Below are 27,636 nucleotides of genomic sequence, written 5' to 3' on the forward strand. Positions count from 1 at the left end.
TTATTAACATAATCATTAACAACATTATTATTAGTTTTAAAGACAGTTTAAACCAGGAGTATGTCACTATAAAGCACTTTAATGCAAAAAATTAAGAAGATAAAAAAAAAACAGTCTTGATCCACACAGTGGGGGGACCCCCGGATGTTTATTGCAATTTAAATTTTTCCAGCATAAATTCGGATACATACTTTAGAAAGGTAACAGTAATCGATACAGCCCGTTTCATTGTAATACCAATGACAGTTTAAAGTATTTTTTTAATGCGTTTGTGAACCATTTACATCAATATTCAGACAACTTATCCTGTCCAGTTGCTTTGTGTGCATAATACAAGACGTTATGTGGCAGAATGCATACGGTATGTTTGTAAAAATATTAAATAATGATGTTTGTGTAAATGTCAGTGCATCAACACGTTTGCATATACTGCCTGTAAAATCCATTCATAGGAGTCACAAATGAAACGTTTAAAGTCTCTCTCTCAGCAGCATTTGTGCACTCTGTAACAAATGTCTCACACGGAGGGTGAAGTCATCATTTTACGGAATAAAACGGAGCGTTATTCCTTTGGACATGGATCGGGTCAACGTGCTGGTGGTTTACATTCATGAATGTTTTATTGTTCTGAACACAGAGTTTCTGCACAGAGAAATCATGCAAATGGACTCAGGCACGGCCTTTAATATTCCATCGTTTCCCCCATGCCGTGTTTGTAGTTTTCACTTTTTCTTTTACGGTTTTCTGTGGATTCACTGTAAACCAGTATTAGTTTTTTTCTGTTTGTAGCACAGTTATAGACTTTGTCCTGGCAGCACTTTGCAGAAATTTAAGACAAAATGTTCAAACAATGAATCTTTTTTTTATCTCTTATGAGCAATTAAGCTTTGAGAAACCATCACTGAGTTAAAATATTTAAACACTGGAGGTTTAAGGTTAAACTGAGACACACAAAAAACAGTGATGTTTTTATTTGTCACGAGCTGCCATGTAGCACCAACAGTCAAGCCTTCAGATTTTTTTTTGTGTTGAAGCAGAAATGCAGAATAATTATGATGCAATAACAAGTTTAGTTCAATTTTAAGGAATTTTATGTCTTATTTTGAGCCAATTTGATTAACTTTTGCTCCGATTTCTTGATCTCTGAAGCAAAAGCACAAACCAAAACAAACAGCACCTGCTGATTGAGGGTGTAAAAGACGAACTGCGTTGATTCACAATCTGAATGTTAAATAACAGCATTTTCTTTGAGTTACGAGGACATTTAATTGTCACACAATCAGCAGTAATTTATCTGTTTGGTGAGCATCGACATTTTAATATTCCTCCTTCCGGATTTTAACTTGAGAGGACATTTGTTGTCACTTTTATTGCTTTAATCCTTTTGTTTCTTTCAGTAAATTCTGCACCAATATTATTTTTTTGTGTGTGTGTGTTTCTGAAATGTTGTGAAAGAAGACGAGATATCGAATCTTGTCCCTTCCTGGAACGGTCTAATGAGGTAACTGCAGCTTCACTTTTCATGCACAGGAGATCTCCACAGTTATGGCGATGGTGTAACAGTCTTTGTCTCCACTGGAAGCTGATCTGATGTGGTTTGTTTGGGTTTTCTGATCTGCGTCCGTCAACTACTGTTATTGCTTTGGTGATTCACGCCTCCAACATTCAGGCTGTTTCTGATCCCCAAAGTGTGTTTTTTTATGCTACAGATGCATCAGTTCAGTCATAAAGACGTCTCTACGCAGGAGCCGTTTCTGTGGAAGGACCTGTGGTTGTGGCAGTTCTCGCTGCAGTGGACGATGAGGACGGGGTAGCAGAGAGCGTCTTCGTAGTGCGGAGGCTCCTCGTCGTCGGTGGCGAGGAGCTCCGACAGGCAGCGGGTGTTCTCGCTGGGGCTCTCCTGGTCGTCCAGGCTGCCGCTCCTCCAGAAGCAGCTCCTCTGGGAGCCGTAGCGCCGCGCCAGGGAGAAGCGGCTGCTGCTGAAGGGGATGCGGGAGCTGGCGCCGGTGCAGATGCTGAGGGCGCTCCTGGAGAACACGGAGGAGCAGCTGATGGCTCGGTGGCACCGCTCGCAGTTCTGACGGATCCCGCCGAAGCTGGACGGACACTGGGCCAGGTCCATCAGGCCAGCCTCGGAGTAGCTGGGAACCAGCTGCTGGTTGGAGCGGATGTGCCACTCCAGCTCGGTGCTGTCGATGGTGTTGACGCGGGGAATCCGGCGCCAGTAAGGCCGGTCGTCACACGGGGTCACGGGGAGGTAATCGTGGCCAAAAAGCTTCTCGACGCGGTAGTGGACGTACGCAGTGCGGTACTCGGTGAAGACCCTGAGAGGCCAGGAGAACGTGAGGAATGACGCAAACCAGAAGACGTAGTGGGACAGGTACCAGGGGTGACGTTCGGGGTCAGCGAGCACCAGGACGTACTCCTTCAGGTCAATGTTTTTCAGGTGCATGCCCTCTCTGGCTTCCATGTAATCATCCAGACCTTCGTTGTCGGTGAAGAACCTCGCCCTCTGCGTCAGGTACGAGTTCTCCGACTCCACATTGGCGAAGCTAAAGCACTTCGTGAAGCGCATCTTTGTAAGAGGAGACTTCTCCAGGCCCAGGAGCTGTTTGGAAACATCTTTGACCCCGCAGTGACTGTAGTCAAACTCAGCCTCTGCCACGTGGGTGTTGACGCGCTCGTGGTAAACCTGGGTGCTGGTGTAGGCGTCGCCGTTGCGGTAGCGAGTGACCTGCCGAGTTCTGCGCACGTAGTGGTAGCTGATGGCCTTCCACCAGATGCAGGGTTTGGCTTGCTGCATCCTTTGGATGCGCTCGTAGATGCCCTCAACGTCCACCTTGTGCTGCAGCTCGTTCTTCACGTGGCAGTGCCAGCACTCCACCAGGTAGACCAGGTAGAGCATGCCCAGCAGAGCCAAGGGGATGTAGATGTACCCATCAGAGCAGGGGCTGTCGTGGTACATCATGGATTTCCCTTTGAAGGCGCTGTCGAAGGTGAGGCGGGTCACTTTGGTCACTTGGCACCAGACCATCACCCCCATGCAGCCGTACATGAGAACAGACAGGAGAAGGCATTTCCAGAAACTCTCCCGACACAAAGACTTGCTCAGAGATTGTTTCAGGGGTCTCTGCTGTGGAAAGAAAGGAGAGAAAAAAACAAAACAAAACATTAAATTAAACTTTAATCTCACTTTAATCATATTTTATCACTTCTAGATTTAAAACCTTGCTCCTAACATACAAATCTCTCAACAACAGAGCTCCATCTTCTATTAAAGATCTTATTCTTCCATATTATCCCAGCAGAGCTCTTTGCTCTCAGACTGCAGGTTTACTTCTGGTTCCTACAGTTTCTAAAAGTAGAACAGGAGGCAGAGCGTTCAGTTCTCAGGCTCAAACATCCAGTTTCTGTCTGTGAAGCTGACATCCCGTCTACTTTTAAGACCAGGCTTTCAGACATAAATCCTATAGTTAGGGTTGGTTTGGGTTTCCTCAGCTCTCCTTTAGTTCTGCTGCTGGAGGACAAACTGACCACATTCCCTCCCTCTGCTGCTGTCTTTACTCTTTCTGCTCCCCATGTTTGTTTTTGTAAATATTGCTGCCATTAACTTGTGTTTTTCTTTATTTTTCTTCCCATAGAAACCACACGTGGACGTACAGTAATGTTCGAGAGTATTAGGTCATCCCTTATTTCTTTAATAATCAATAAAAGCGGTCTTCAAATGAATCAGTTGGTTTTGCTCTCTAGTCTTTTTCTGATGTTTTAGCGCAGCGGTTTGCAAATTTCTCAGCTTTAGACGCCAAGAATATAAAAATCAGGGATTTCTGAGCCCATATGTTGCTGATTGAAGCATTCACAGATTGCTAATAAGCCATTTAACCAACGTCATCAACCATTAATTATTAATAGTGTCCGTTTATGGTAGCTTTTATGTCTCTGAATCTGTTATAAATACGATTGGCTTCTGTAGATCCTCTCAAGACCCCAGGCTTCGTGTTTAACGACCCACATCAGGTCTTGTTAAAGTTACCTGTTTTTGCTTTTAATTACCCATTTCTTTCGGTTAACTGGCATCCAGCTCCTCAACAGGATCTCACCTGTTGTTTTTTATGACCCTTTTTTTGTATTTTATTGTAAATCACAGTTGTTTTTATCCTGCAGGATCAGGGTGAGGATTATTAAACAGGCAGTGCAGGTTTTCAGCTCTTAAAAAGGAAAAAAACAGGCTTCTTCATGTCATTTAGCTCTAAAAGGTGTTTTTTTCAGGTGACTGCTGAGCTGCAGGCCCTGGGAGGTGACAGGCAGGTGGAGATGCTGCCTGAATAACTAACCACATGTTCCCTGAGCTTTTAGCCCAAGATTATCACCAGTGTTGGGATTTCCTGATGCCAAAGCAGCAGACAAAGACATGAAGCTGAACGTTACAGTGGATGTGCTGCAGCCTGCGCGCACAGCACGCGCAGGAACCATCAAACCTCTGCGCCAAACCTGAAACGGAAAAAACAAAAAGGGGGATTTTTTTTTTTGTTAGAAACCAGCCCCCCACACCTCACCTCCTCCCTGCTGTCCTCCTCGAAGACGGTGGTCGTGCTGCTTTCACTGGCCGTGGCCGCGGACGCCGGAGGAGACATGATGCCGTGGACAGAGACAAGGGCGTGGAGAGGAAGAGGAGGGAGAGGAAGGAGAGGAAGGAGAGGAAGGAGAGGACACGTCTCCACTTTTCTCCGCAGCGTCTTCTCATCCCCGGCTGCCGTTCATTTCTCAGACTAAGGATGGGATCATTCCGGCGGCGGGGAGGCGGTTTCCTCGGCCGTCAGGGGCGCAGGATGACAGGGGGGACGGAGGAGTCCGGAGCCCGCGGGGGCCCCCGGGGCTGCTGTAAATCTGACATTTAAAGGGGAAACACCTGCGTGGATGATAATCTAGGATCTTGTGTCTGTCAGCAAAATATCTCACAAATCACCAGACGGATTTTACTGCAACTCAAAGAAAATAATCGTCTAACTTTTGGAGTTAATCCAATTCAAGGTAACTGTCACATCCAAGCGGCTTTACAGAACACAAAAATGGGCTTTAAATTAGTCCATTTCACACACATTGAGCTGAAATCTGGTGCGGTAGTAGCCGGGAGTCACCCCCAACATCTAAAGGCAGGGGTGTCAAACCCAGTTACACAAAATTAAAAACTTGCTCCTAGCCAAGGGCCAATCTCGTTAATATTTATTGAAAAGCATGTAAATAACCCTGGTTTTAGATGTAACATGTCAAATCATGCACATAGAAATATCAAATACCTTTGTTGCAGTGACATATTAGATATAATTTAGAACAAACATAGCTCAAACTTAAAAAAAAAACATAACTAGCATGAATTTCTGATGCCTTACTCTCTACCATCAGCTTTTAAATGATTTTTTTCTGTATTAAAACAGCTAAAAACTATTAATAAAAACCCAAACACACACAGCTACTAACATTTAACTTTGAAACAAGAAAAACGTACAAAAGTTAAAAAAAAGATAGCAAACACAAAAACGGGTTAATTGGCAAAAACCCAGAGATGGAGCCATGATGGTTATGAAAACATTGGTTTAATTAGGGTTCATGAAGTACATCCAATCTAACAGAAACAAATTACAAAATGTCACAATAATCAGATTAAAAATCATAACAACCTTCTGGGTCACATTTAAATTTACATCTTATATAAAAAATACAAAAAACACCTCTGAACATTACAGAAACTTCTTTAGTTTCAGTGAAACATTTTATTAAAACCACAACATTTGTATTAAATGTAATTTCAGCAGGTTTGAAGGTTTATAAATGTTGGAAATTATGATTAAAATTAAACATTTGGTCAGTTAATCTTTAATATCAGGGTGATCGTAAAAACACAGATATCTGTGGAAGCCCAGAGATGAGAAAGTGTTGAAATGATGTATTTGAATTATTATTATTATGTATTAGATTATTATTTTTTATCATGAGGTAACATAAATGAACAAATCCAGAAGTTTAAAAGCTAAAAATACACAAAATAATAAGTCACAGAGTCCGTTCTGAAGTGTTAACTTTGTAGGATTTTACCTCATTTCAAAGACATGAACAGAAATAGTTTTTTTTCTTATAATCTGTAACGTTTTGGTCCTTCATTTTTTTTTATTTTTGCAGCAAGTTTAAAAAAAAAAACAAAACTGGTTGAAACTCTAAACTTCTCACTCCTTTTCCCAGGGCCACCTCCTCTGACGATGGGAACCCTGCAATAAATAATAAAAGTTATAAAGTCGTAATGTTTTTAATAATGCTGAAAGTTCTGAGCAGCCAGTATCTTACCTGTAGCAGACAGCAGTCAGAGCGATCTCTGTTTGGAGAATCGGGGAGACACTGTTACGAAGGAGTCGAACTAACGGCTAATAATGAGCGAATCGTATTTTAAACTAGAATTAACTTTACAGTGAAAAGTAGTAATTTTGTTTATTCTGTTGTTTTTAATGTGAAAAATTGTTAGACATGCAAATTTTCAACTTTAATGTAAACTGGTGCCATGTAACAATCTACTACGATGATGTTTGTTTTGTTTTAAATGGATGAAATTTGCTCCCCTTTCTTGAGCATTTCTCCCTGATTCTCTGATCCTAGCCCACTCGGACTGCTGTCTGTTGCAGGTAAGATACCAACTGCTCATGCACACTCTGTGCAGCACTGTTTACCACTTAAGGGCACAAGCTGTGAGCTCTTAGGAGAATCGTTTAAAAGGTCTGTGCACTTACAGAGTACATGTTAGAGAGGTTGTTGAAGAGCACTTGTCCTGCGCTCACTTTGTTCCTCACCCCCCGGATCGTCCCGTTCTTGCTGCAGATGTTGATCCTCTTGTTGCTGAACAGCATATCCCTCTTGACGCTGGCGTACAGAAGCAGGTCGTCCGGTTCGCCGCCGTCCGCGTGCGCCTGCAGCCCGTTCAGGTGCCGGTTGGCCTCGCTGGCGGGCAGCGAGCTGACCTGCTCCGCCTCTGAGCTGCCAGTACCGTCAGAGTCCACCGATTCTGAAACCGAGCCGCACCATGTCCTTTCATCCTTGAACACCTCGGCCAGGACCCGGCCGCTGTTGGCGGACGCGACTCTGAACCGGACGGTTTTCCCGGCCTTTTCTTTCTCCTGTTTCGGTTTCGGCCCCTCCATTGAAACCCAAGGAAACCCAAGGATGACTCACATGTTTCGCTTCCCATTCAGAGGAAACTCAGGAGCTGTCAAACCATAATATCCTCGCCGAAGTGCTAAAATGAGCCGAAAAATACCCCGAGTACAACTACTACACTCCCAAAGGCTCAATAATGAATGAGCTGCTCCTATGGTAACAGCTAAAACGGGCAAACAGTAAGTTGATATTACCGTGTTCAATAATTGATCAAGGTTATTGCAAGCCTCACGTCTGATCTTTTATGGTCTGACAGGCCAGAAAACCAGAGGGATCATCCCCCAAAACACCGGATAATTTATGGCCTTCTTCACAGACATCTTCCTTGTGGTTATTTGGTTCTGAAATAAGGCTGAGACCTGTGGGAAACACTGCAATGTTGATTTTATTTAGGGTTTTACATGTCCTGTTTTTGTTTTTTATTTGATATTATCAGCTTAGTTAGACACAAAATTAATAAATACACCTCAGTTTAACCAGCTGGTTTATTCAGTTCCAGTCCACAGCCAGGGAAATACACAAATACGCTTTTCTTTGTTGAAAGTTAAATTCATTTCTCAGTATTCAAGACTATACGTTTTGCCAAAAAATTAGAGAAGAAAATTACCTTCAAGCACATTTTAAAAAGGAGTTTTTATTTTCTTATTGAGCTGTTAACTTTCTGTTGTCATGATTTATGTCTGCATTTTATAACTGTTCTGAACTGACTGAATTAATTAAAAAAAAAAGTAAGATGACCAAAAAACCTTCCACTTCTTCACCGCCAAACACAAGCCTACATTTCCTGCCTCCGCCTATAGGTGGCGGTGGAGCTCCATCCGATACAGAACAACCGCAGAAGAAGCCGCCGGCGCCGGACGCACGTGTGAACAACAACAACCACAACATGGGGAAGCGGAGGCAGAATAGGCAACTCTTTTCAAGTTTAACCAAAAAACAAAAGAAACACTTGAAGGAGTTTGGAGAGGAGCATCCATTTCACGATGTGTAAGAAGCTGAGCGGAACGCGGGCTGTTTTAAAGGAGCTCTATTTGGAGTTAGCCGACAAGCTAACTCAGTGGCTAGCTCGCACTTTCGCCACAAACGCTGCGACTAAAATCGGGTTAAGTAGCGAAGTTTTAAAGCTAAAATAATAATAAATAGCTGTTTTACTAAAACATAGCGTAGAGGTATTGAAATTGGTTTGAGTTTATTTTACAGGAACTCTCAATAATTTTCCAACTCTGGTGTATCTGTGCTAGAAAAATGTAAACAAAGTAAATACCGATAAAACACTCTCAGCATAAAAATGATAACATATCACTGTAAATACAAACCTTATTCATGCGAATTTAACAGTAATAAAACAGTTGTTATTCTGAATTTTATTGTTGTTTTCACAGAGTAAAGGAAAGACCTGAGAGGACTGAAATAATGGAACTGGTGAGTAGATATTTAATACATTATATTTAACAGAATAAATAATTCACTACAATATATTCTTCTTTACTGTCCGAAAAAATGTTTTCTGTGCGCGCATTTTACTTATTTTATTGGAATGGTACTTTGACAAGTCAAATATTCTGTTTTAAGTGATGCATACTTATACAAGCTTGTAATATATATCTAAGATACATACTGTCTGTACTAAATGATTGTATTAAATATGATTTTATTGTAATTTCTGCCTCTTGTGCAGATTTATCAGAAGATTTTTGTTTTCAGCATGTGCAAACCTATTCTCAGACTTTGCAGAGATTATAAACTGTCCACTTTGACTCACAAACGTTGACGTTTCTCGTATCCTGACAGAGTTTTGATTTGAAAAAAACATCAACAGCAGCAGCAGCTTTCCAAATCAGTTTTTCAAAAGTCGTCACATAACAGTACTAAATCAACACATCCCAGAGCTCGTCTGTCTGAAATTTGTCATTGTTGTGTTTTCTGAGACAGTTTGGAGAACTTAGTCAGCTAGTAGTTTTGTTCTTGTCTGTGTTGTAGCCATCAAGTCCAGAACAGTCTGACGCTGAGGCTGATGACATCGAAGACGGAGGAGAGGAAGAAGAACTGGAGCAAAAGACAGCCTATCAGAAGCTTCTCTCAACTCTTAATCAACCCACAGGTGACGTCCAGAGCGAAGACGAGGACAGCTCTGATGAAGAAGAAGAGGAGGAGGTAGAGCTTCTTGGGGACGGTGAGTTCTTAGTTTTGTTTTTGTTTTTAAAGCTCTTCTGACAACATTTAGACTGAAAACCTGAGTTTCTGATTAATGTAGAGGGCAGCGACGGAGCTGGAGATGGAAGTGAAGAAGATGAAGGTGGAGATGAAGGTCCTGCAGATGAAGATGTGGAGCTGAAGGAGGAGGAGGAGAAGGCAGCAGGGGATGAGTTTGTAGACAAGGAACATGAGTCCGAGTTCTGTTTGGAGACAAACTTTGTGAAGAAAGGAGAAAATGATGATGCTGAAAATTCTGCACAAAACCAGAATGATGGTAAGAAAGAAAACGAGCTGTTAAAATAGAAACAAAATAAGTTTTTTGTTTGATTTATTAACTGTTATTGTTTTTTGAATTGTTTTAAATATGTTTTCCAGGGTCTTATTTTTCAAATCAAGCAAATAGTTTGCAGCATTATAAAATATACAACATGAAGAAGTTACAGTATATTTTTTATCTTTTTAATGATCTTGTTTTGCAGATATGTTTTTAATATTTTATCTTTTGAATCATCTTTATTTGCAGATATGTTTTCACAGCATTTGGACACAGAACTCACTGAAGAGGATGTAGAAAACATCACATCTGGCAGCAAATCCAAAACTCAGATTTCGGTATAAAACACACAAACCTGTGAAATAATCAGCTTCCTTCTTCTTCTTTTTTTAAAATAAATTGTTCTCACAGTTTCTCTGCATTCTTTCCTTTAGTGGCCTAAACTGGGGAATCTTCTCTGCGTCAAACCTTTAGATAAGTTTGGCTCCATCGGCCCACAGAAAGATGCAAATTTGCCGATTTTCCATAAACTTTTAGAGAGCAGCTGGAAGGATCTGAACCAGTCCCTCAATCCTAAAGGAGAACCTGAAGAGATCAGCCCTCTGCAGCTGGAGCTTCTGACCCTCATGGGTTCTTACAAAGACCTGTTTTACTCCGAGATGTGCCCCATGAAGCAGCTGCCACAGGTCCGAAGAGCATACTGCCTCCATGTGCTCAACCACGTCCTGAAGTCCAACTCCAGGATCCTGGCTCACAACGCGCAGCTCAGAGAGCTGAAAACTCAAACTGAAGCCCGAGCGGAGCCACTCGACGAACCCAGAGACCAGGGACTGACCAGACCGAAGGTAAAACACCGATTCGGTCGTAGATTCATCTGGAAACACAGACTGCACCACCAGCTGAGACCCTCAAACAGGTTCTGTGATAATAATGAGAGGTGGATCTAACTGTGACCTAAAACAGTGAATCAGATCAATAAAACAATCATCTCTGAATGTTTTAGTGGTTCTATGATACAAGTAAAAACGCTCCAGAGCTCACAGAAATGTGCGTCAATAACATGTTTTAAGGGAATGCAGCTAAAGTGATTTACTGTAATTTATCTTGGAGGACAAAAAGTTGCAAATACGGACAGAAGGAAGTGGATCTGCGGTATCAAAATGTTAATTTCTGATAGTTTCACCGCAGTTTTGCTCTAAACAGAAACACCTGCAGCTGAAATTTACTTCAGGGTTTGAAGTTTTTATCTTCAGAAGACGGTCGTAAAGATATTGTGTAGCCTCTCAGGAAAAACTATTGAATTTAGGTTTTAAAACAGTAATATTCAGAAACATAAAACTAAAATAATTGATTCTAAGCAGTCAAAGTTGCACGTTCATAAAGATTAGTGCATGTTTTGTAGTATCTCAGTGTTTTGAATAATTAAACAGAATTTGATGCCAGGATAGCTTTAGGTTTTTAAAAAAGCTGCTTTTTAGTCTGTTAGTTTAGTGTTTGGGGGTCCTGTAGCGCCTCCTGAAGTTTATAATCTTCTCTTTGGTTTTTTGGGGTGTTTAAGACCAGATTGTTGTGTTTACGTCACACTGATTCTTATTTAATTTATACCTTAAAGCTTAAACACCACATGTAAAATAAACATATAGTTTAAATCTATTGATTTAAAAACAAAATATACATGTAGGTGTTTAAATTCAGCTAAAAATCACAGTTTGATTCAAATTTAAAGACAAGTGCCTGCAGATTGTAATCATCGAGTTTTCTGCCAGGTTCTGATTTTGGTTCCGTTTCGTGGTGGCGCCCTGCAAGTCGTCCACACGCTCATCAGCCTGCTGGAGTCTAAAGGCAAGAAGATCGTAGTCAGCAACAAGAAGAAGTTCAAGGAGGAGTTTGGAGAGGAGGCCGACGAGAAGCCGCCCAACCTGCGCAGGCCGGACGATTATCACGCCATCTTCTCAGGCAACGTGGACGATCACTTCCGGATCGGTACAGTTCACAACAACAAAACCTCCTCACCGCCATTTTGAGTTTATCTCCCTATGAGTGTCCTCTCCTTCCCAGGTCTGTCTATCGTGAAGGGCAACGTGCGTCTCTACGCCCCTTTTTACTCGTCGGACATCATCGTCGCGTCTCCGCTCGGCCTTCGCACCGTGCTGGGAGCGGAAGGAGAGAAGAAGAGAGACTACGACTTCCTGTCGTCCATTGAGCTGCTGGTCCTGGACCAGGTGGACGTTTACCTCATGCAGAACTGGGAACACATCCTGGTGAGTTCACACAGCATGATGGCGTCCGGGCAAACCTCGGAGAGGATGTGGCGCCACCTGCTGTCGAACGGCGAAAAAACCATCCAGATCGCAGAGTTTTATTTGCAGCTGCGGTTTGTCTGTGTCTTTGTCGCCCCCCGAACCACCAGCACGTGATGAAGCACATGAACCTGCAGCCACTGGACTCCCACGGTGTCGACTTCTCCAGGGTCAGGATGTGGAACCTGAACAACTGGGCCAGACACTACAGGCAGACGCTGGTGTTCAGCTCCATCCAGGACCCCCAAATCAACAACATCCTGACGAAACACTGCGCCAACTACAGAGGACAGGTAGATGCTCTTCGCTTTACAGTCCCCGGGACTTAAAACGGAGAAGATCTCTTAAAGGTTTTCACTTTTTACCTTCTTGTACGGGACTAATCTGGTAAATTAAGTCGTTCGTGTTTTGCTTTGTCAGTTCGTGTTGATATGTGGCGTTTAAAACATTTAGTTTTTAGCATTAAAGCCACTTCAGGTACCGCACAAACCTTTTCCTGTAGATAATCGTTTTAGAACAGCGGCTGTTTTGTTCGTTCTGAGGCTAAACAGTCTGTAGTCGTAAAGTGAAAGAAAATTATAATTTCTGACTTAATCCTTAATCCTTGGTTAATAAATCTTTCCTCAAACTGGATTTAAAGACCCAGATTACCTGGATGATGACAACATAAGCATCTATAATCACATGTGAAGTCCAGATTTAAAATTTGAATCGTTTCCTGGATTTGTTTGTTTTTTTGACCCTAGATCGTCACTAAAAACATGCCCCAGACGGGCTCCATCTGCCTGGTTCTGGTCCAGCTGCCTCACGTCTTTCAGATGTTTTCCTCCGACAGCTTCATCGATCACGACGCTCGGTAAGATTGCTGACGTCATTTTGGTATTTATCTCTGACTCAGAAATCGTGATATTTTAAAATTACATGTTTCCTTTTACAAGAGTCATAAATCTTCATTTATTCCCTTTTTCTGTGTGCACAAACCTCGAGGTGAATCTTTTTGTTCCTGATTCATCGGCTTTTAGACGGAATAAGAGCAGCAGCTGATTAAATCCTGACAACAGCGGCTTGTTTGCAGGTTTCAGTTTTTCATCGACAAAGTTCTGCCTCAGTACAAGGACTCGATTATGTCCCACACTCTGATCTACGTCCCGTCCTACTTCGACTACGTCCGGCTGCGGAACCACATGAAGAAGGACGACATGAGCTTCGCCTGCATCTGCGAGTACTCCAGCAAGTCGGAGGTGTCTCGAGCGCGGCATTTCTTCCAGAAAGGAGAGAAGCAGTTCCTGCTCTTCACCGAACGTTTCCACTTCTACAAGAGGTCAGTTCGCTCTGATGACCCGCAGGTGCAGCGGGGTGGTTAATAAGCTGTCCCGTCAGACAGTGGAGCTGATGATTTTGGACATAAAGCTTTTAATTAATTCATCTCAACGCTGATAACTGCTCTGATGCGACTATTCTTGGAATCCCTTCCACGTCACGACTTTATAACCACTTTGAGTTAACATTTCACCAGTTTATACAACTTTAACTACATTTCAGAGAGTCCTAAAGTTATAATCCCAATCAAAAATAAGATTTCTTTAATGTTTATTTAACTCCTAACTGTGTGAGGTCAGTATATTTAATGTTTTGTTAAGTGGTGCAGATTTTCCAGGTAAGAACTAAGGGACAAACGTAACAAATTCACAACTAAAACCTGTTTGGAAAAGGGCGACTTTAACTGCGCAAGACTCCTGAAGACTTTGTTTTTATCAGCTGGCATCACAACAATGAGCTGACTGCAACTGAAAACTATATTAAAAACAATCAGAAGACTTTAATGAATAAATTAGCTAATTTTGCTCCTGCTAACCATCATTACCTGAAATAAAACTGTGATGAGAGTAATTCTGACAGATAAAATCCTGCAGAAACGCTTCAGTTTCTTGTGTTTTTATTTTTTTCCCATGCAGGTACACCATCAAAGGGATCCAGAACCTGATATTTTACGGGCTGCCCACCTTCCCCCACTTCTACAGCGAGGTGTGCAACATGCTGGCAGCGGGAGGTCAGGGCGAGGAGGCCAGCTGGACGTGCACGGCGCTCTACTCCCGCTACGACGCCCACAAACTGGCCGCCATCACCGGAGCGCAGCGGGCCGGACAGATGCTGCACTCCAACAAGAACGTCCACCTTTTTGTCACCGGGGCGGAGGACAAAGCCTCCTGATGGTGTAACATAAATAAAACAATAAAACCGCTTTTATATCATTAAATTGTTCCACTTTCTCTTTCAGGCACGTCTGACGTGTTGAAGCAGAAACATTAGGTCATAAAGTAAATGATTTTATAAACATGTCGTCTGTTAGTTGTTTCATGATCAGTCATTATAGTTTTTATTATCAAGTTTAATCTGCCATAAATAAATACAGATTAACCAACAGTTTATTTTGGGAATCGTTGCTTCCATTAAAATAAAAAATGAACCAAAAGCACCTTTAAGATACTTTTACTCTGTGAAAGGATTTAATCTCAGCTGATAGTCCTGTGTGGATTTTTAAACCCTTTAAGGTATTTAAATGTTAAAAACTTATTATTATTTCAAGATACTAACTGATGCCAACTTATAGGAATTATCTCTAACATTTAAACTGCAGAGACGTGAGTTTAAGATACAAAACTTTTGTTTTTGCAGTCCACTATCTGCATAATTGGTGCTTTTTAGCTGTGCACGTAATGACCTTCTTTATTTATCGGGGTGCAGGTGATAAACATGCAGGAGAAGAAGTTCTATTTCCTTATCCACTGAGGGATAAGAAAATAGTGAGGATATAAGATGACAAGTCCGAACCAGAATCAGAACTTTTGCATAAATACCAGAGGGACAGAAAACTAGCTGGACGCAGCCTGATGCTGTCGTAGTTAACGTCTCTGGATTTGCAGATCTGCTCGGTGGGTTTTCATGTAATTCTTAATAAATTTTGTTAGTACTTTAAAGGTTTGTCTCCTGGTCAGATCCTTCTCTAAAACAACCTGAAAGGATTGGGAACCAGCGAATTCTTAACGTTAACCTTTAGGATCTTTTCAATTATACCTTTAAAAACATTGTTCTCTTTGAAATCTACTTTAGCAAACTTGCTCTGTTTTTGTCTTTTGACTTTTAGCTACTGTTCTGCTACTTTCAGCTAGCATTTTGCTGCTTTAAGCGATCCTTTTGATGCATTTAGCTTACACCTACTTTTGGCTTTGACCTCTCGTTTCTTTTAGCTTTTAGCCAGTGTTCTGCTTCTTTTAGCTTCAACGAGTCGGTTAATTTCAGTGAAGGCAATCAGCACTCAGCAGTCACGTTTTTGCAGAAAATGCTTTTTTTGTATTTCAGAGCTGCCGCAGGTCTGCATGATGTGAAACAAATGATGTCCATGTTGGACCTTTTTGTCTTCGGTGTGTTCAGCATGTGGCTGCAGGCGCAGGACTTCTTATAAACTACTATTATGTCGGCAGTATTGGTCTTCCAGTAGGATGTCAGGCTCTTGTGGTTAACTTTTTTAGGAATTTTAATCCAGATAAACCTAATTTAAGTACGAGACAAAGCATCTGTTGGCTGGATTTCTGCACATCTCTGACTAACAAAAGACAAAAACATTTAAACACCACTTATCTGTTAAGAAATGCTTGTGTGTTGCATGAACCACGTAATTATTAACTCCATGTGTTGATGCAATAGTGACTTTGCCCACACAATTACAGGGTTTTCCCTTCGCCGTTTAGGCTGGCAGGCAGCAGACGGTCTGAAACTCCGGCCTGGTGATGGACGGCAAGCCGCAGAAGCTCAGCCTGAAGCGGGAAGTGGGGCTGATGGGAGCCGTGTCGCTGATTGGGGGGACCATGATCGGCTCTGGGATCTTCATGTCTCCACAGACGGTGATCTCCACCATCGGCAGCTCCGGAGCCAGCCTGGTGGTTTGGGCCTGCTGCGGCGTGCTGGTGATAATGGTGTCTTTCTGCTACGCCGAGCTGGGCACGGTTATAAAAGAGTCGGGAGGAGAGTACGTCTACATCCTCCGGACCTCGGGCCCAGTCGTCGCCTTCATGCTGGTGTTCAGCTCCGTGCTTTTTGTCAGACCAGCTGGAGTTGCTGGCATCTCCCTGAGTTTCGCTCAGTATGTTGTGGCTCCTTTTTATTCGGAGTGCCCCCCTCCTGTGCTGGTGGTGAAGTGTGTGGCTGCAGCTGCGATTATAGTCCTAGCTGTTGTGAACTGCCTGAATGTTCGCTTCTCCATGTCGGTGCAGGTGTTTTTCATGGTGGCCAAAGTCGTGGCCTTGGGGGTCATCATAATCGGAGGGGTGGTGATGCTCATCAGGGGCCACAGTGTAAGCTTCGAAGATGCCTTTGAGAACACAAACGTCGGCATCAATCCGATCGGCATCGCTTTCTACCAGGGACTGTGGTCGTATGACGGCTGGAACAATCTGAACTACGTGACCGAGGAGCTGAAACGTCCCGAGGTAAGAAGCTTTACAGATCAGCTGATCCTCCGTTCACAGATTACAGGAAGCTGTAGAAAACACTGAGACTGTATACGTTATGGGTTATTGGTTTAGATGTGGGTATAAACAAGAATGGATAAGATAAAGTCACAGTTACATAAGTTGCATTTTTTTATTCCAACAAGCCGTATAAAACCAACTTTAGCAACAATAACTCAGTAATTGTCTTCTGTACGACCTCATGGTTGTGCAGGATTATTGACCCACTCTTTTTACGGCTCCAACTCAGTCATTTCTACAGATATTGATCTGTAATTCAGTGTGGTAGTAGCTGAGACTGATCCACAACGGCGCCTGGTAGAAAAACATCTCATGAATTGTTGATATTAATGAAACTTTCAGGAACTACGTAAGTTTGTATAACTGGATGAACACCTGCACCTGATAGACTTTTGGAGCCAACTCAATTCAAGATGGCCGCCACAACCAACTGACCCAACAAATACTGCTCATTGTGTGAGATTCTCGCTTTGGTTTGTTAGCAAAATATCTCATGAACCACTGGATGGTTTTCAATAAAACTTTCATGAAGCAACCACTGGATGGACATCTTTCTCACTCCAAATAATTTGGTAATGACCTTTAACCTTTCCCAGATTGGTTGCCTCTCTGAGGTCATTGCTGATGTCTTTCCTCCCTGGCGTTGTGTTGACACACACCTGAACGTGTTGTGGTCTAGATTTTGCTGAATAAGTGCTGTTACCGTGGAAACGCCGCACGTGTCGTTCACCAGAAACCGCAACTATCCCGTTTTATGAACTGTTAACGATTAGGGGACTTTTTGAGGCGAGCAAAGTCAAACCGCTTGGCCACGCCTCCGTTTGTTGTCTGCTTTTCCCGCCTGTTGAGTCTGACGTTACCTAACAGCTGCCAGTTAAAGACAGACTGCGCTGCCTTCATCGTCAAAGTTTCTGAGAAAGCAGCAGCGCCGGCCGTCCAGCGATGGCAGAGAAGCTCAGCCTGAAGAGGGAAGTTGGGATATTTGGAGCCATGTCCTTCATCGCTGGGACCATGGTGGGATCTGGGATCTTCATCAGCCCCCAGTACGTCCTGCTCATCATCGGCAGCCCCGGTGCCAGCCTTCTTATATGGGCCAGCTGTGGGCTGATAGCCATGTTTGGGGGGCTCTGCTACGCTGAGCTGGGAACAGCCATACCAGAGTCTGGAGGCGAGTACGTCTACATACTGAGGACTGCTGGGAGAATCATGGCCTTCATGTTTGTGCTCAGCTTCATCCTCGTCGTCAGGCCGATGAGCATCACAGGAATGGCCCTGAGCTGTGCAGAATACGTGTTGGCCCCCTTCTACAGCGGCTGCGCCCCTCCACAGCTGGTTCTGAAGTGCGTGGCTGCAGGCGTGATCCTGCTGTTGGCCATGATCAACTGTGTGAGTGTGCGTTTGGCCACCGGCATCCAGGTGGTCACCATGGCAGTCAAAGCTGTGGCTCTGGTGGTCATCATCCTGGGAGGGGTGGTGATGCTTCTCAAGGGCAACACCCAGAACTTCGACGACTCTTTTAAGGGAACAAATGTCGGTGTCAGCGCCGTTGGCTTTGCTTTCTATCAGGGTTTGTGGTCCTACGATGGCTGGAACACTTTGAATTATTTAACGGAGGAGCTGAAACGACCGGAAGTAAGAAACTTACTAAAACTGTGCTTCTTCAGCCAAATTTAGATGTTGAATTCTGCCCAAGCTTTATTTACAACCCTGATTGTCTGTTAATAAAACACCTCATGAACCACTACAACTGATACATCTGCAACTGATTAACTCAATTCAAGATGGCCACCAGCACAAAACTGGTTTGACCAATGGTCAAACTAGTAATGGTTAAAGGTTTGACCAACATAAACTGATCTTAGTCCAAAATTCTAGCATTAAAGATTTTTATTTAATGATTTGCATTCTTTCTGAGAATGCTAAACCTTTATTAAATCCCGCTGAGTGAAGAGGTGCGAAGGTCAGTGTGTGATAAAGTTCTCGCTCCGAGGAGCAGATAAAGATTTACATAAAGAGTTTCTTATCAACAGCTGGGTGTAAAACAGTACAACTACAGTTAAACTATAGAGGCGTCTCTGCACTCTGACCAATCACTGTTTCGCTCGTAAAAGTTTAAAGGAGTTTTAACGCTTCTTGGTGTTTATTTTGTGTGTGTGTGGCCGATTAGTGCGGGCGTCATGGCAGAGAAAGAAACCCTGAGAATCCGGCGCATTATCGGCCTGACGGGAGGTGTAGCTCTGGTTTCTGGAACCATGATCGGTTCTGGGATCTTCATGTCCCCTCAGTACATTCTGGCCTATGTAGGAAGCCCCGGGGCCAGTCTGGTGATCTGGGCTCTCTCTGGAGTTGTCGCCATGTTCGCGGCTCTGTCCTACACCGAGATCGGGACCATCATCCCAGAGTCTGGTGGGGAGTTCATCTACATACTGAGGATTTACGGGCCCTGCCCCGCTTTCTTCGCAGCAGTCACCTTCATCCTGCTGGTGAAGCCTTTCGGCATCGCCGCGATGGCCATCAGCATCGCTGAGTACGTGATGGCGCCTTTTTACTCTGGCTGTCAGCCTCCACAGCTGGCTGTGAAATGCTCCGCAGCTGTCGCCATTCTGGTCGTAGCCACCATCAACATCTTGAACGTCCGCGTTGCTGTCAGAGTCCAAGTTGTCTTCCTGGTGGCCAAGGTGGTAACGCTGACAGTGATTGCCCTCGGAGGGATAGTGGAGATAATCCAGAACGGCGCTGTGATCGAGGAGAATTTAAAAGTTGAGAAGTCATTTGAAGGGACTCGGTACTCTGCGAGTGCTTTGGGAATGGCTTTTTATCAAGGACTCTGGTCTTATGCCGGCTGGTACAACCTAAATTATGTGACAGAGGAGCTGAAGAGACCAGAGGTGAGAGGATAGGTGATCCAAAAGCAAACATGGTTTTAACCTCACAGTTCCAGTGCATGCTTTAAGCTTTATCATTATTGCCTGAAGGTGAAAGGCCAATAATAAAGATGTCTGTGTGTGTGTGTGTGTGTGTGTGTGTGTGTGTTTCTGCCATGTTAGCAAATTATTTCATAAACCACTGGACGGATTTTAACAAAACTCTCAGAAAGTAAACACTGGATGTCCAGTTCTGGAAAAGTTGGGACTTTGTTGATGTTTGTAAACGTATGAGGACTGAGGAGGCCAGTTGTTGAGGTTCTCATTCTTGTTTTCTTTTTCCAGACTTTTTGTGACATGATGCACCAACCGTTGTTAGTTGGTGAGAGGTCTGGACTTCAGGCTCTTCCTCTGTGAAGCCCTGCTGCTCTAATGGACGCATTACTTGGTTTAGTGTTGTTTTACTGAAATATGCAAGACCTTCCCTGAAAAGGATGTTGACTGGATGGGATCACATGTTGTTCTAAAACCTGTGCATGCTTTTCTACATTGATGGTGCCGTCCCAGATGTGTCAGCTGCCAGTGCCATAAACAATAATGCACCCCCATACCATCAGAGAGGCAGGCTGGATGGTTTGGACCCGTCTGACCTCAGAACAGTTCTCCTCTTTGGTCCAGAGGAGACACATCTGTTCACATCTGGCTTCTTCTCTGCCTGATAGAGCTTTAAGCAGCGTTTGTGGATGGCACGGTGAACTGTGTTTACAGACGATGATCTGTGGAAGTGTTCCTGAGCAGAACAGAACCAGCCTTGACCTTTGACCTCAGAGATTTCTGCAGATTCTTCAGATCTTTTGATGATTTTATGAACTGGAGACGATGGGATATTCCCAGTTTTCATTGAGGAACATTATTCTGAAATTCTTCCACTATTTTTAGACAGTTTTTCTCAGCCTGGTGAACCTCTGACAGATTTAGCCTCTCTTATGCTCCTCTAGATGTTTCTTATTCGTACCTCGTACTTTTACGACCTTTTGTTGCCCCGTCTCAACTTTTCTGAGGTGTTGCTTCCATCAAATTCCATTCGACTTTAATTTTTCCAAAGATTTGCAGAAATTCTTAAACACCTGATATGTTATCTGCTGTGTCTTCCTTTGTTAGGAAAATCTAGGTTTATGAGATTTGCATACATTTTACACAACTGCACAACTTTGTTTTAAATTGAGGTAAAACATTTACAGCTGATTAACTTTTGGGGTCAACCAAATTCAAGATGGATCCCCTTTTATGGTTCCGTCTTTTACAACTAAAACTGCCGCCTTATTCTGTTTCGTATTTTCTTAGGTGAACCTTCCCAGGGCGCTGGTGATCGCCATTTCTCTGGTAACAGGCTTGTACCTGCTGGTGAACGTCAGCTACCTGGCCGTAATGACGCCTCAGGAGCTGATGACCTCCAACGCCGTCGCCGTCACCTGGGGGTAGGAGCGCACGTCTTTTCCAACCTTCTGCAAAGCTGGCTTTTTAAATTCCCAAACAGTTCGAGTTTCTCCATTCCTGCAGAGACCAATTCATCAACGCAGAGACTGATAGACAGCTGTGTGAGCAGCTGTTGATTTATTTTAACTTTTTGAGTCTTCAGACTTGAGTTATCAGTATAACGAGCGTCCTTTTTTTAACCTTTTGATTGTTATTTCTCTGGCAGGAATAAGGTGTTGGGCAGCTGGGGCTGGATCATGTCGGTGGCTGCGGCTCTTTCTGCGTTCGGATCGTTGAACGGGACGTTCTTCAGCGGGGGTCGGGTCTGTTTTGTGGCGGCCAGAGAAGGACACATGGTAACCGCCTCTACGGAATCATACAAAGATTGTTTGGATTAAAAAAATAATCTGCCCAGAAACTTCGAAGGGTTGAAGCTCCAACATCAGCTTTGTGATAATCTGAGAAAAAAAGGCCTACATTTAGATGTATGAGCTGTATTTGAAGCAGCTGCCAGTGGCTTATTAAAGTCACCATGGTAACCACGCACTGCCTCTTACTCCCTGACTGCTAAGATAATGAGAGACAGACAGAAACAATAACCAGCTGCTGAGTGAAAACCGTATGTTGTATTTTTAATTTTCTTTAACTGTGAGCTGCAGAAGACTCCTATGGTCACACATGTGAATTATTATGTTTCTACGGTGTTTAATGTAGGAGATCCGACCCGTTAAAAAGACTTCACTTTCAGTTTTGAGGAGAATATTTTGAGTTAATATATACCAAGTCTATAAAAGCTTGTGTGCGTACTCTGTATTCTGGGAGGATTTAAAGGAAAGCTGTAAATTATATATCAGTGAGAGACAGACTGGGTGAATGAAGACAAAAAGGCCTATGTTTTGATGTATAATGTATGTATGTGCTAAAAAAAGTGAGAGTTAAAAGAGTTTGTTTGCAAAAGATTTGAAAACTTCAAACAGCTAAAAAACAGCTACGTTGATTTTTTTTTTTTTCAAAAATCATAAAACTTAAGCTGTGATTGTGTAAAATCCGTAAAAGATGACAAAATGCCATTTCAGACATGTAAAGTCCAACTTTCTGTGATCCATTTAAAGTTTGAATGATGTTTCTGCGACAAAGTTTGTCTGAGCTACAGAGCTCCAAAGAGGGACGGATTTTTTCATGTTTTACCAAAATCTTCTTGTCTGTGGGGGAATTTCTTGCATTTTGTTTTTTAGTAAATTTTGTCGACGTTGTACAACGTGCTGCTACCTAAAGTCACAGAGCACTATTACAGATCAAGGCCCATGTTTTTATATATAATTTGCATCTTTTGCAGCGTTTCAGTCAGATTTGTGTTTGTTTTGCAGCCAGATATTCTGTCCATGGCCCACGTCCACCGCCTGACTCCGTCTCCGGCGCTCATCTTCACCACCATCGTCTCCCTGATCGTGCTGATCCCCGGAGACTTTCAGAGCATCGTCAACTTCTTCAGGTGGATTTTACCTCTGCCTTTTTTAAATCTTATAATTAACAGAACTTCTGTTTTTGCGTTTGTCTGACGCGTCTCTGCGTTGCTGTTGTCAGTTTCACAGCCTGGATCTTCTACGCCATCACGCTGTCCGGACTCATCTATCTCAAAATCAAGAAGCCGGAGCTCCCCAGACCGTACAGCGTCAGTATCACTGAATTGATTTCTTTTACATGTTGATGATTAAACCACACAGCAGACTGTGTCACCACTCCTGTCTCCACAGGTTCCAATAATCCTCCCCATCCTGGTCCTCATCGCAGCCGTGTTTCTGGTGCTGGCACCGATCATAGACGACCCTCAGATCGAGTATCTTTACGTGACTTTATTTATCTTAAGCGGGGCCGCGATCTACGTTCCCTTCATCCACTACAAGCTCTGCCCGGGACTGCTGAGCAAAGTGACCGTGTTCCTGCAGCTCTTCCTGGAGGTTGCCCCAGCAGAAAAAAGCCTGTGACGTTTTCAACGTGTGGAACGTGGTGCAGAGAACCAGAACCAGCTGGGAGAACCGCCTCCAGAACCACTCAGATGTTTATACGGACTCTGTCTGCACAGATGCACTTAACTTTTATTAGATTATGTTAAAAATATGTGAACTACAGATATCAATTTCAGTTTGTTGTAAAGATTTTACAGAAATATTGCATCCATAATTTCTATTTTTTTATGTTTGTTTAAAGCCAACCAGGAAGTGAAATGTTTGCAGGTTTTTTCCCACTCCTAAATAAAGTGTTCCCAAACAAACACTTTATTTAAATATTTTAACTTTTTATTGTGGTCCTAAATTCAAAGCAAACAGTCATAAAGATGTGTTTTAAAAGATTTTAATAACCACCACAAGGATAAAACATTTATGGCCAATTTGTAGTGCAAGATTTTTCAAGACAAAACGTTTTCCATCACAAGAGCAACACAGGAGCTTGTACACGGTACTTTTTAGGGTTTTATTATTATGTTTAAGTTCAAAGAAGCTTATCAGATGTGTCCGATTCTAAACTAAAACTCTAAAAGATGTACATTTCTTGTTAGTTTGGCTTTCAAACAATAAAATTACAGATCCAAAAATGACTCTTTGACCGAACAATTCAACGAAAAAAGTCTGAATCGGAAAATGTCCGAGTGTCTCTGATGTTTGAGTCTTTTTGTTCCAACCCAGCTTGGGGGCATCAATCCGTTTTCTTCTCTGCGCTGTTTTCAGATTTGTCCTCGCAGCTCCTGCCCTCTTGCGGCGTTCGGTGGTAGAGGGCGTGAAGCAGCCCGCCGCTCACGTCGGCGTCCTCCGCCCCCTCGCAGCACCTGATCCACGACGGAGGGACGGCCTCGATGCCGTAGTGGGCCCCTGCGATGGCGCCGGCCATGCAGGCTATGGTGTCCGTGTCGCCTCCCAGGGCCAGGCTGTACGCTACTGTCCTCTCCAGGCCACCGTAGGTCTCTGGAAGGCCTTCCCGAGGCTGCAGACAGTGGAGGACGCAGAAGATGGCGGTGGGAACGGAGTGGAGCGCTGCGATGCCGTTTCCTGCAGGAACACCAGGAGTTTTAGGCAAAAAGAAAAGAAGAAATCAGATCAAACTGTGGAGGAATCTTCTAGGTTAGATCTAAATTTTGCTGCAGAGATAATTTTGCTCTGTCTGGTTGAGGACATGTTGAGTTGTAGGCAGAAACATTTTGATCTGCGGCTTTTAAATTAACTTAGAGGCTCAAGGGTACCTAACATTTGTTTTAACACTTATTATTATTACAGGAAAAGACACATGCAAAACCTAAACAAAATGTGAGGAGTTACTGACCAAGTTCAGCAATAACTTCCTCTATGCTGACTTTGCTTCGGTCCATCAGATCTCTAATCCTGTGAAGACGCTCGCAGTACGGCTTTTCTGCTTCCTTTAAGCTGGAAAATAACAAACCAATCATGTTTTCTGACAATAAACCTCAGATTCCACATGTTCTGAAGCAAAAAAATGATCAGATATGTTCTAACGGAGCTAAAAAGAAAGTATTAATCCCAGAAAAACCCACATTCTGGCATCGCGAAGCGCCGCCTCGTCGCCCTCCACCTCCTCCATCTCTGTGATGAGCCTGTTTATGAACTGCTGGGGCAAATCCAGCGCCCCCCGCAGGGAAAGATGGACAGCTAAGGCCTGCAGCACCGCGCCGTTGTAACCCAGAGAGCAGGAGTGTGTCAGCATGGCACCAAGACGGGCAAACTGCAGACAAAAAAACAAAGTAAAAGTTATAGAAAATCTTTCAAAACCAGCCTAAAATGAGTCATCTAAAGCAGCTCCACTCGTGTCAGTGATTTGTTACCTTCTTAATGTCAGTCAAGTCAGGAAAGGCCAGCGCAAAGGGGGCTGCTCTCATGGCCCCCCCGTTGCCGAAGGAGCCCCGACCATTAAACTGGTCTTTTGCTGGCTGATACACGTCTTTTATCTGAGGGGAGGAGAGCTTCTTCAACACCTGGACCACTCCAGAACCGTAACCACGGCTTGGCGAGGCGCTGTACTCCTTCGCAAACCTGCAAAGTTGAGACGTGAGGTTTCGGACCTGAAATCCGTGGCGTCAGAGAGGTGGTGACCGCTCGCCTACCTGCGAGCCATGTCCCGCTCATCAAACCCAGCCCGGCCGAGAAGGGACTGGACCACACATCGCGTCATCGCCGTGTCGTCGCTGTATTCCAGGATTCCTGACAAACACAGACAGCACCTCATCACTATCAACTTACATCACACTTATTGTTTTAATCTAGAGTTTTGGAGCACCGAATCCTGCCTTTATTTGTGTATAATTTGCATTCGGGGAGCCAGGGAGTAGTTTTTTGAAGACATTTTTAATTAAATTACTCTCCATTTGTCAAACAAAGTTTCTATTTTGGTCAAAAATATCTTTATCATCTTATATTTTTATTTCACAACATTCTGATTATTTCCAGATTCTGCTGAGTGACTTCAATGCTTTTCTATTGTGCTATAAAATTAAATCAGTCTAATTTTTTTGTCATTATGCTTGGTTATCTTAGTAAAACTATACGTTTAAATGAAGTAAGTCTAAAGCTAGTCTGAAATAAAGTGCTGCCCCGGGTTTCTGAAATAGACCTCGCAGCTGCTTTGCTAATAAACACCAGAAGGATTTCGTGCACCGACCGGTTCCTTTCGTTTCGTCGTCCAGGCTGTTCAGATGCTGCACCACGCTCTCCATGGGAACCTCCTCCGCTCCTTCGAACTCCCCGCCGACGCAGTCCCCGAGCACAGCCCCGACCAGCGCTCCCCTGAAGCGGGACAAAGACGCCGGGGTCCCCGCCGCCGCTGCCGCCGCTGCGGCCGCCCTCACCGCCGTCATGGCCACCGCACCCGCCGCGGGAGGGGAAAAACGTTCCGCAGCTCCGCCGACCTGACGTGCAGCGAACCGTCTGCCGACGTAGAGGCAAACAAACAATTCAAGTAACGACAATTAATGTTTATAAAAATGTCAACAAACGAACTCCTCCGATCGTCTTCCGGGGACGGTGAGCCGTTTCAAACCCGGGTGAAAGGTTCCGGGGTTGTTGATCAAAGAAATAGAGCTAAAAAGAAACAATTTTCATTGATAACGAAGAGTGCGCGCGTTCTAGGTTTCGTATTTCTACACAAAACCGCTTTCCATTACCGAACGTTTGATAAGATATGCGCATGCGCATTTGTTTTACCGCTACACCTTTAAATCAATGACAAATTAAAAATCAGATATGTCCCGTCCATTTACATTTTGTGATTCGCTACACAAAATGTAGTTATCTATTAATTATTAAGTAATAGTTTTACTCTTTACGTTTTCCACTCAAGACGCCATTTTGCTTACCTACACTAAAACTTACGGTAAAAACATGGATTTGTGATGTCTGCCCCCTGCTGGACAGGAGATGCATCGCACATTTTTGTTGTTCCTGCAAGGTTGAGAAAAAAGAGAAAGTTTATATTCCGCAGAACGTTCAGATAAATATAGAGCAGTTTCAATTAAAAAGAAGAAGTCCAAAGTGTATGAAACAAGTGCATTTAATTTGCTCTAATCACTGAACTCTGAATTTCCGTCGGGTAAACCAGCCGTTACTCAGCTCACCTCAAGTTTAAATCTAAAATCAACACTTACAGGAGCCATCTTGTAGCAGCAATAAATTATTAGTTAAACACCAATAAATATTAAAATTTACAAAAACAAAAAAGGCAAATATTCGCCATCAGACAAACGGTCGATCACGTTCGTTTCTTTTCTCTGTTACTAAGGTAACCAACCGCTCAGACAACTGTCCAATGAAATTCTGATGCTAAGTTGAGTGAACCAATCAGATGCTTTTTCTGCTTTGACTGACATTGTATTTGTCGAATCGCGTACAACCGTTAGGAATGTTGCCGCCTTCCCGGGTGATTTCGTTGCTTGAGCTAGAGGACCGCGCAACTTTGTTCTGTAGTCGACTTTTTATATTCTTTAAAGGAGAAAAATGAACCAACCAAATAGGAGTGAAAGTTTAAAAAAAACATATTCCATTATGAGGAAATGCAAAAGTTATTGCGAGGGATCGATGTCAGATATATAGATATGGTCCATAAGAACTGTTTTGGATTATATTACAGAGATTTGAGGTAAAGAGAAACTGCACAAACTGCTTCATTGTGGTCGCCTTTTTGTCCGAGTTGCGTTGTCAGGTGTTGTTTAATATCGTGACATTTCTGTCTGATATCAGGCTGTGATTGTGCTGCTTGAACATGGACCTTTATGGATTAAAAAAACAAACAAAACATCATGTCTAATTTACAACATACTACCAGTCTGTAATTACGCTGCCTCTAAATACCCAGTTCATGTTTATTGTGAGATCAAATTGTAACTTATGTACATATAGTGTCATTCTAAGGGTATTTTTCCTTGGGGCAGAAGTGTTTATGAACTGCTAAACTAAACAAATTAAGCAATTGAGGGTAATTTATTATATTTTTATTGAGGAAGATGATTTGTTACACAGTGCGAGAGCTGAGCCTGTCTCTCTAAATTCGAAACAATGTGACATCTTTAGTGATTACTACAGATATTCACTTATATGTAAATACATACAATCGTGTATACGTCATCGATCACGTGATTCGGGCTTCGTTTTTTTTTTTTGTTGGTTACGGAAAGAGGCCAAAACCTGCAGATCCGACTAGTAGGTAGGTATTTCGTTTACAGTTCTGTGTGTGGAAATTGTTTCAGTTTCAGCCCTTTGTGGTTCTAACACTAAAGATGCGGGGGGGGGGGGGGGGGG

At 43.2% G+C, this 27,636-nt stretch overlaps 6 protein-coding genes across 8 annotated transcripts in view; 3 read left to right on the plus strand and 3 right to left on the minus strand.

Annotated features, from left to right (window-relative positions):
• Window positions 1-128: 128 nt before the first annotated feature.
• Window positions 129-4,731, minus strand: LOC108241734 (transmembrane protein 151B). Its single transcript, XM_017426110.3, has 2 exons — window positions 4,557-4,731; window positions 129-3,133 (listed from the first exon to the last, which is right to left on the minus strand). The coding sequence occupies exons 1-2, from the start codon at window positions 4,632-4,634 to the stop codon at window positions 1,724-1,726; spliced, it is 1,488 nt and encodes a 495-aa protein (XP_017281599.1). The 5' UTR covers window positions 4,635-4,731; the 3' UTR covers window positions 129-1,723.
• A 960-nt stretch (window positions 4,732-5,691) lies between these two features.
• On the minus strand, window positions 5,692-7,867 carry grxcr1b (glutaredoxin and cysteine rich domain containing 1 b). Its single transcript, XM_017426146.3, has 2 exons — window positions 6,777-7,867; window positions 5,692-6,263 (listed from the first exon to the last, which is right to left on the minus strand). The coding sequence occupies exons 1-2, from the start codon at window positions 7,182-7,184 to the stop codon at window positions 6,222-6,224; spliced, it is 450 nt and encodes a 149-aa protein (XP_017281635.1). The 5' UTR covers window positions 7,185-7,867; the 3' UTR covers window positions 5,692-6,221.
• A 154-nt stretch (window positions 7,868-8,021) lies between these two features.
• Window positions 8,022-14,227, plus strand: utp25 (UTP25 small subunit processor component). Its single transcript, XM_017426106.3, has 12 exons — window positions 8,022-8,187; window positions 8,583-8,622; window positions 9,181-9,373; window positions 9,455-9,670; window positions 9,920-10,008; window positions 10,105-10,515; window positions 11,437-11,653; window positions 11,729-11,931; window positions 12,081-12,263; window positions 12,717-12,826; window positions 13,046-13,291; window positions 13,926-14,227. Exons 1-12 carry the CDS (start codon window positions 8,087-8,089, stop codon window positions 14,179-14,181), a joined length of 2,265 nt encoding a protein of 754 aa, XP_017281595.1. The 5' UTR covers window positions 8,022-8,086; the 3' UTR covers window positions 14,182-14,227.
• Window positions 14,228-14,376: 149 nt separating this feature from the next.
• zmp:0000001267 (b(0,+)-type amino acid transporter 1) lies at window positions 14,377-23,448 on the plus strand. 2 transcript variants are annotated; one of them, XM_017426101.3, is made up of 6 exons: window positions 14,377-16,457; window positions 20,708-20,841; window positions 21,066-21,195; window positions 22,207-22,331; window positions 22,424-22,511; window positions 22,594-23,448. In XM_017426101.3, the coding sequence occupies exons 1-6, from the start codon at window positions 15,759-15,761 to the stop codon at window positions 22,822-22,824; spliced, it is 1,407 nt and encodes a 468-aa protein (XP_017281590.1). In that variant the 5' UTR covers window positions 14,377-15,758; the 3' UTR covers window positions 22,825-23,448. The 2 variants fall into 2 exon arrangements, with proteins under 2 accessions (XP_017281590.1, XP_017281589.1); XM_017426100.3 differs by lacking the exon at window positions 14,377-16,457 and adding an exon at window positions 18,647-19,387.
• Window positions 23,176-27,636, minus strand: part of adprs (ADP-ribosylserine hydrolase) — a 7,191-nt gene continuing 2,730 nt past the window's right edge. The window contains exons 2-8 of the mRNA XM_017426102.2: window positions 26,215-26,283; window positions 25,505-25,770; window positions 24,951-25,047; window positions 24,672-24,879; window positions 24,384-24,571; window positions 24,155-24,255; window positions 23,176-23,883 (exon numbers count right to left, since the gene is read on the minus strand). Of these exons, the coding sequence (XP_017281591.1) occupies window positions 23,534-23,883; window positions 24,155-24,255; window positions 24,384-24,571; window positions 24,672-24,879; window positions 24,951-25,047; window positions 25,505-25,770; window positions 26,215-26,225 (1,221 nt within the window). The 5' untranslated portion in view covers window positions 26,226-26,283 and the 3' untranslated portion in view covers window positions 23,176-23,533. The remainder of the gene's footprint in view (window positions 23,884-24,154; window positions 24,256-24,383; window positions 24,572-24,671; window positions 24,880-24,950; window positions 25,048-25,504; window positions 25,771-26,214; window positions 26,284-27,636) is intronic.
• Window positions 27,494-27,636, plus strand: part of LOC108241759 (zinc finger MYM-type protein 4) — a 19,432-nt gene continuing 19,289 nt past the window's right edge. Inside the window, exon 1 of one of the 2 annotated variants that reach the window (XM_025008017.2) lies at window positions 27,494-27,541. The gene's annotated coding sequence lies outside the window, so the exon portion shown is untranslated. The remainder of the gene's footprint in view (window positions 27,542-27,636) is intronic. The other variant, XM_025008016.2, reaches the window with a different exon arrangement.

Source organism: Kryptolebias marmoratus, linkage group LG10 (genome assembly GCF_001649575.2).
Source record: "Kryptolebias marmoratus isolate JLee-2015 linkage group LG10, ASM164957v2, whole genome shotgun sequence".
Lineage (NCBI taxonomy): Eukaryota > Metazoa > Chordata > Actinopteri > Cyprinodontiformes > Rivulidae > Kryptolebias > Kryptolebias marmoratus.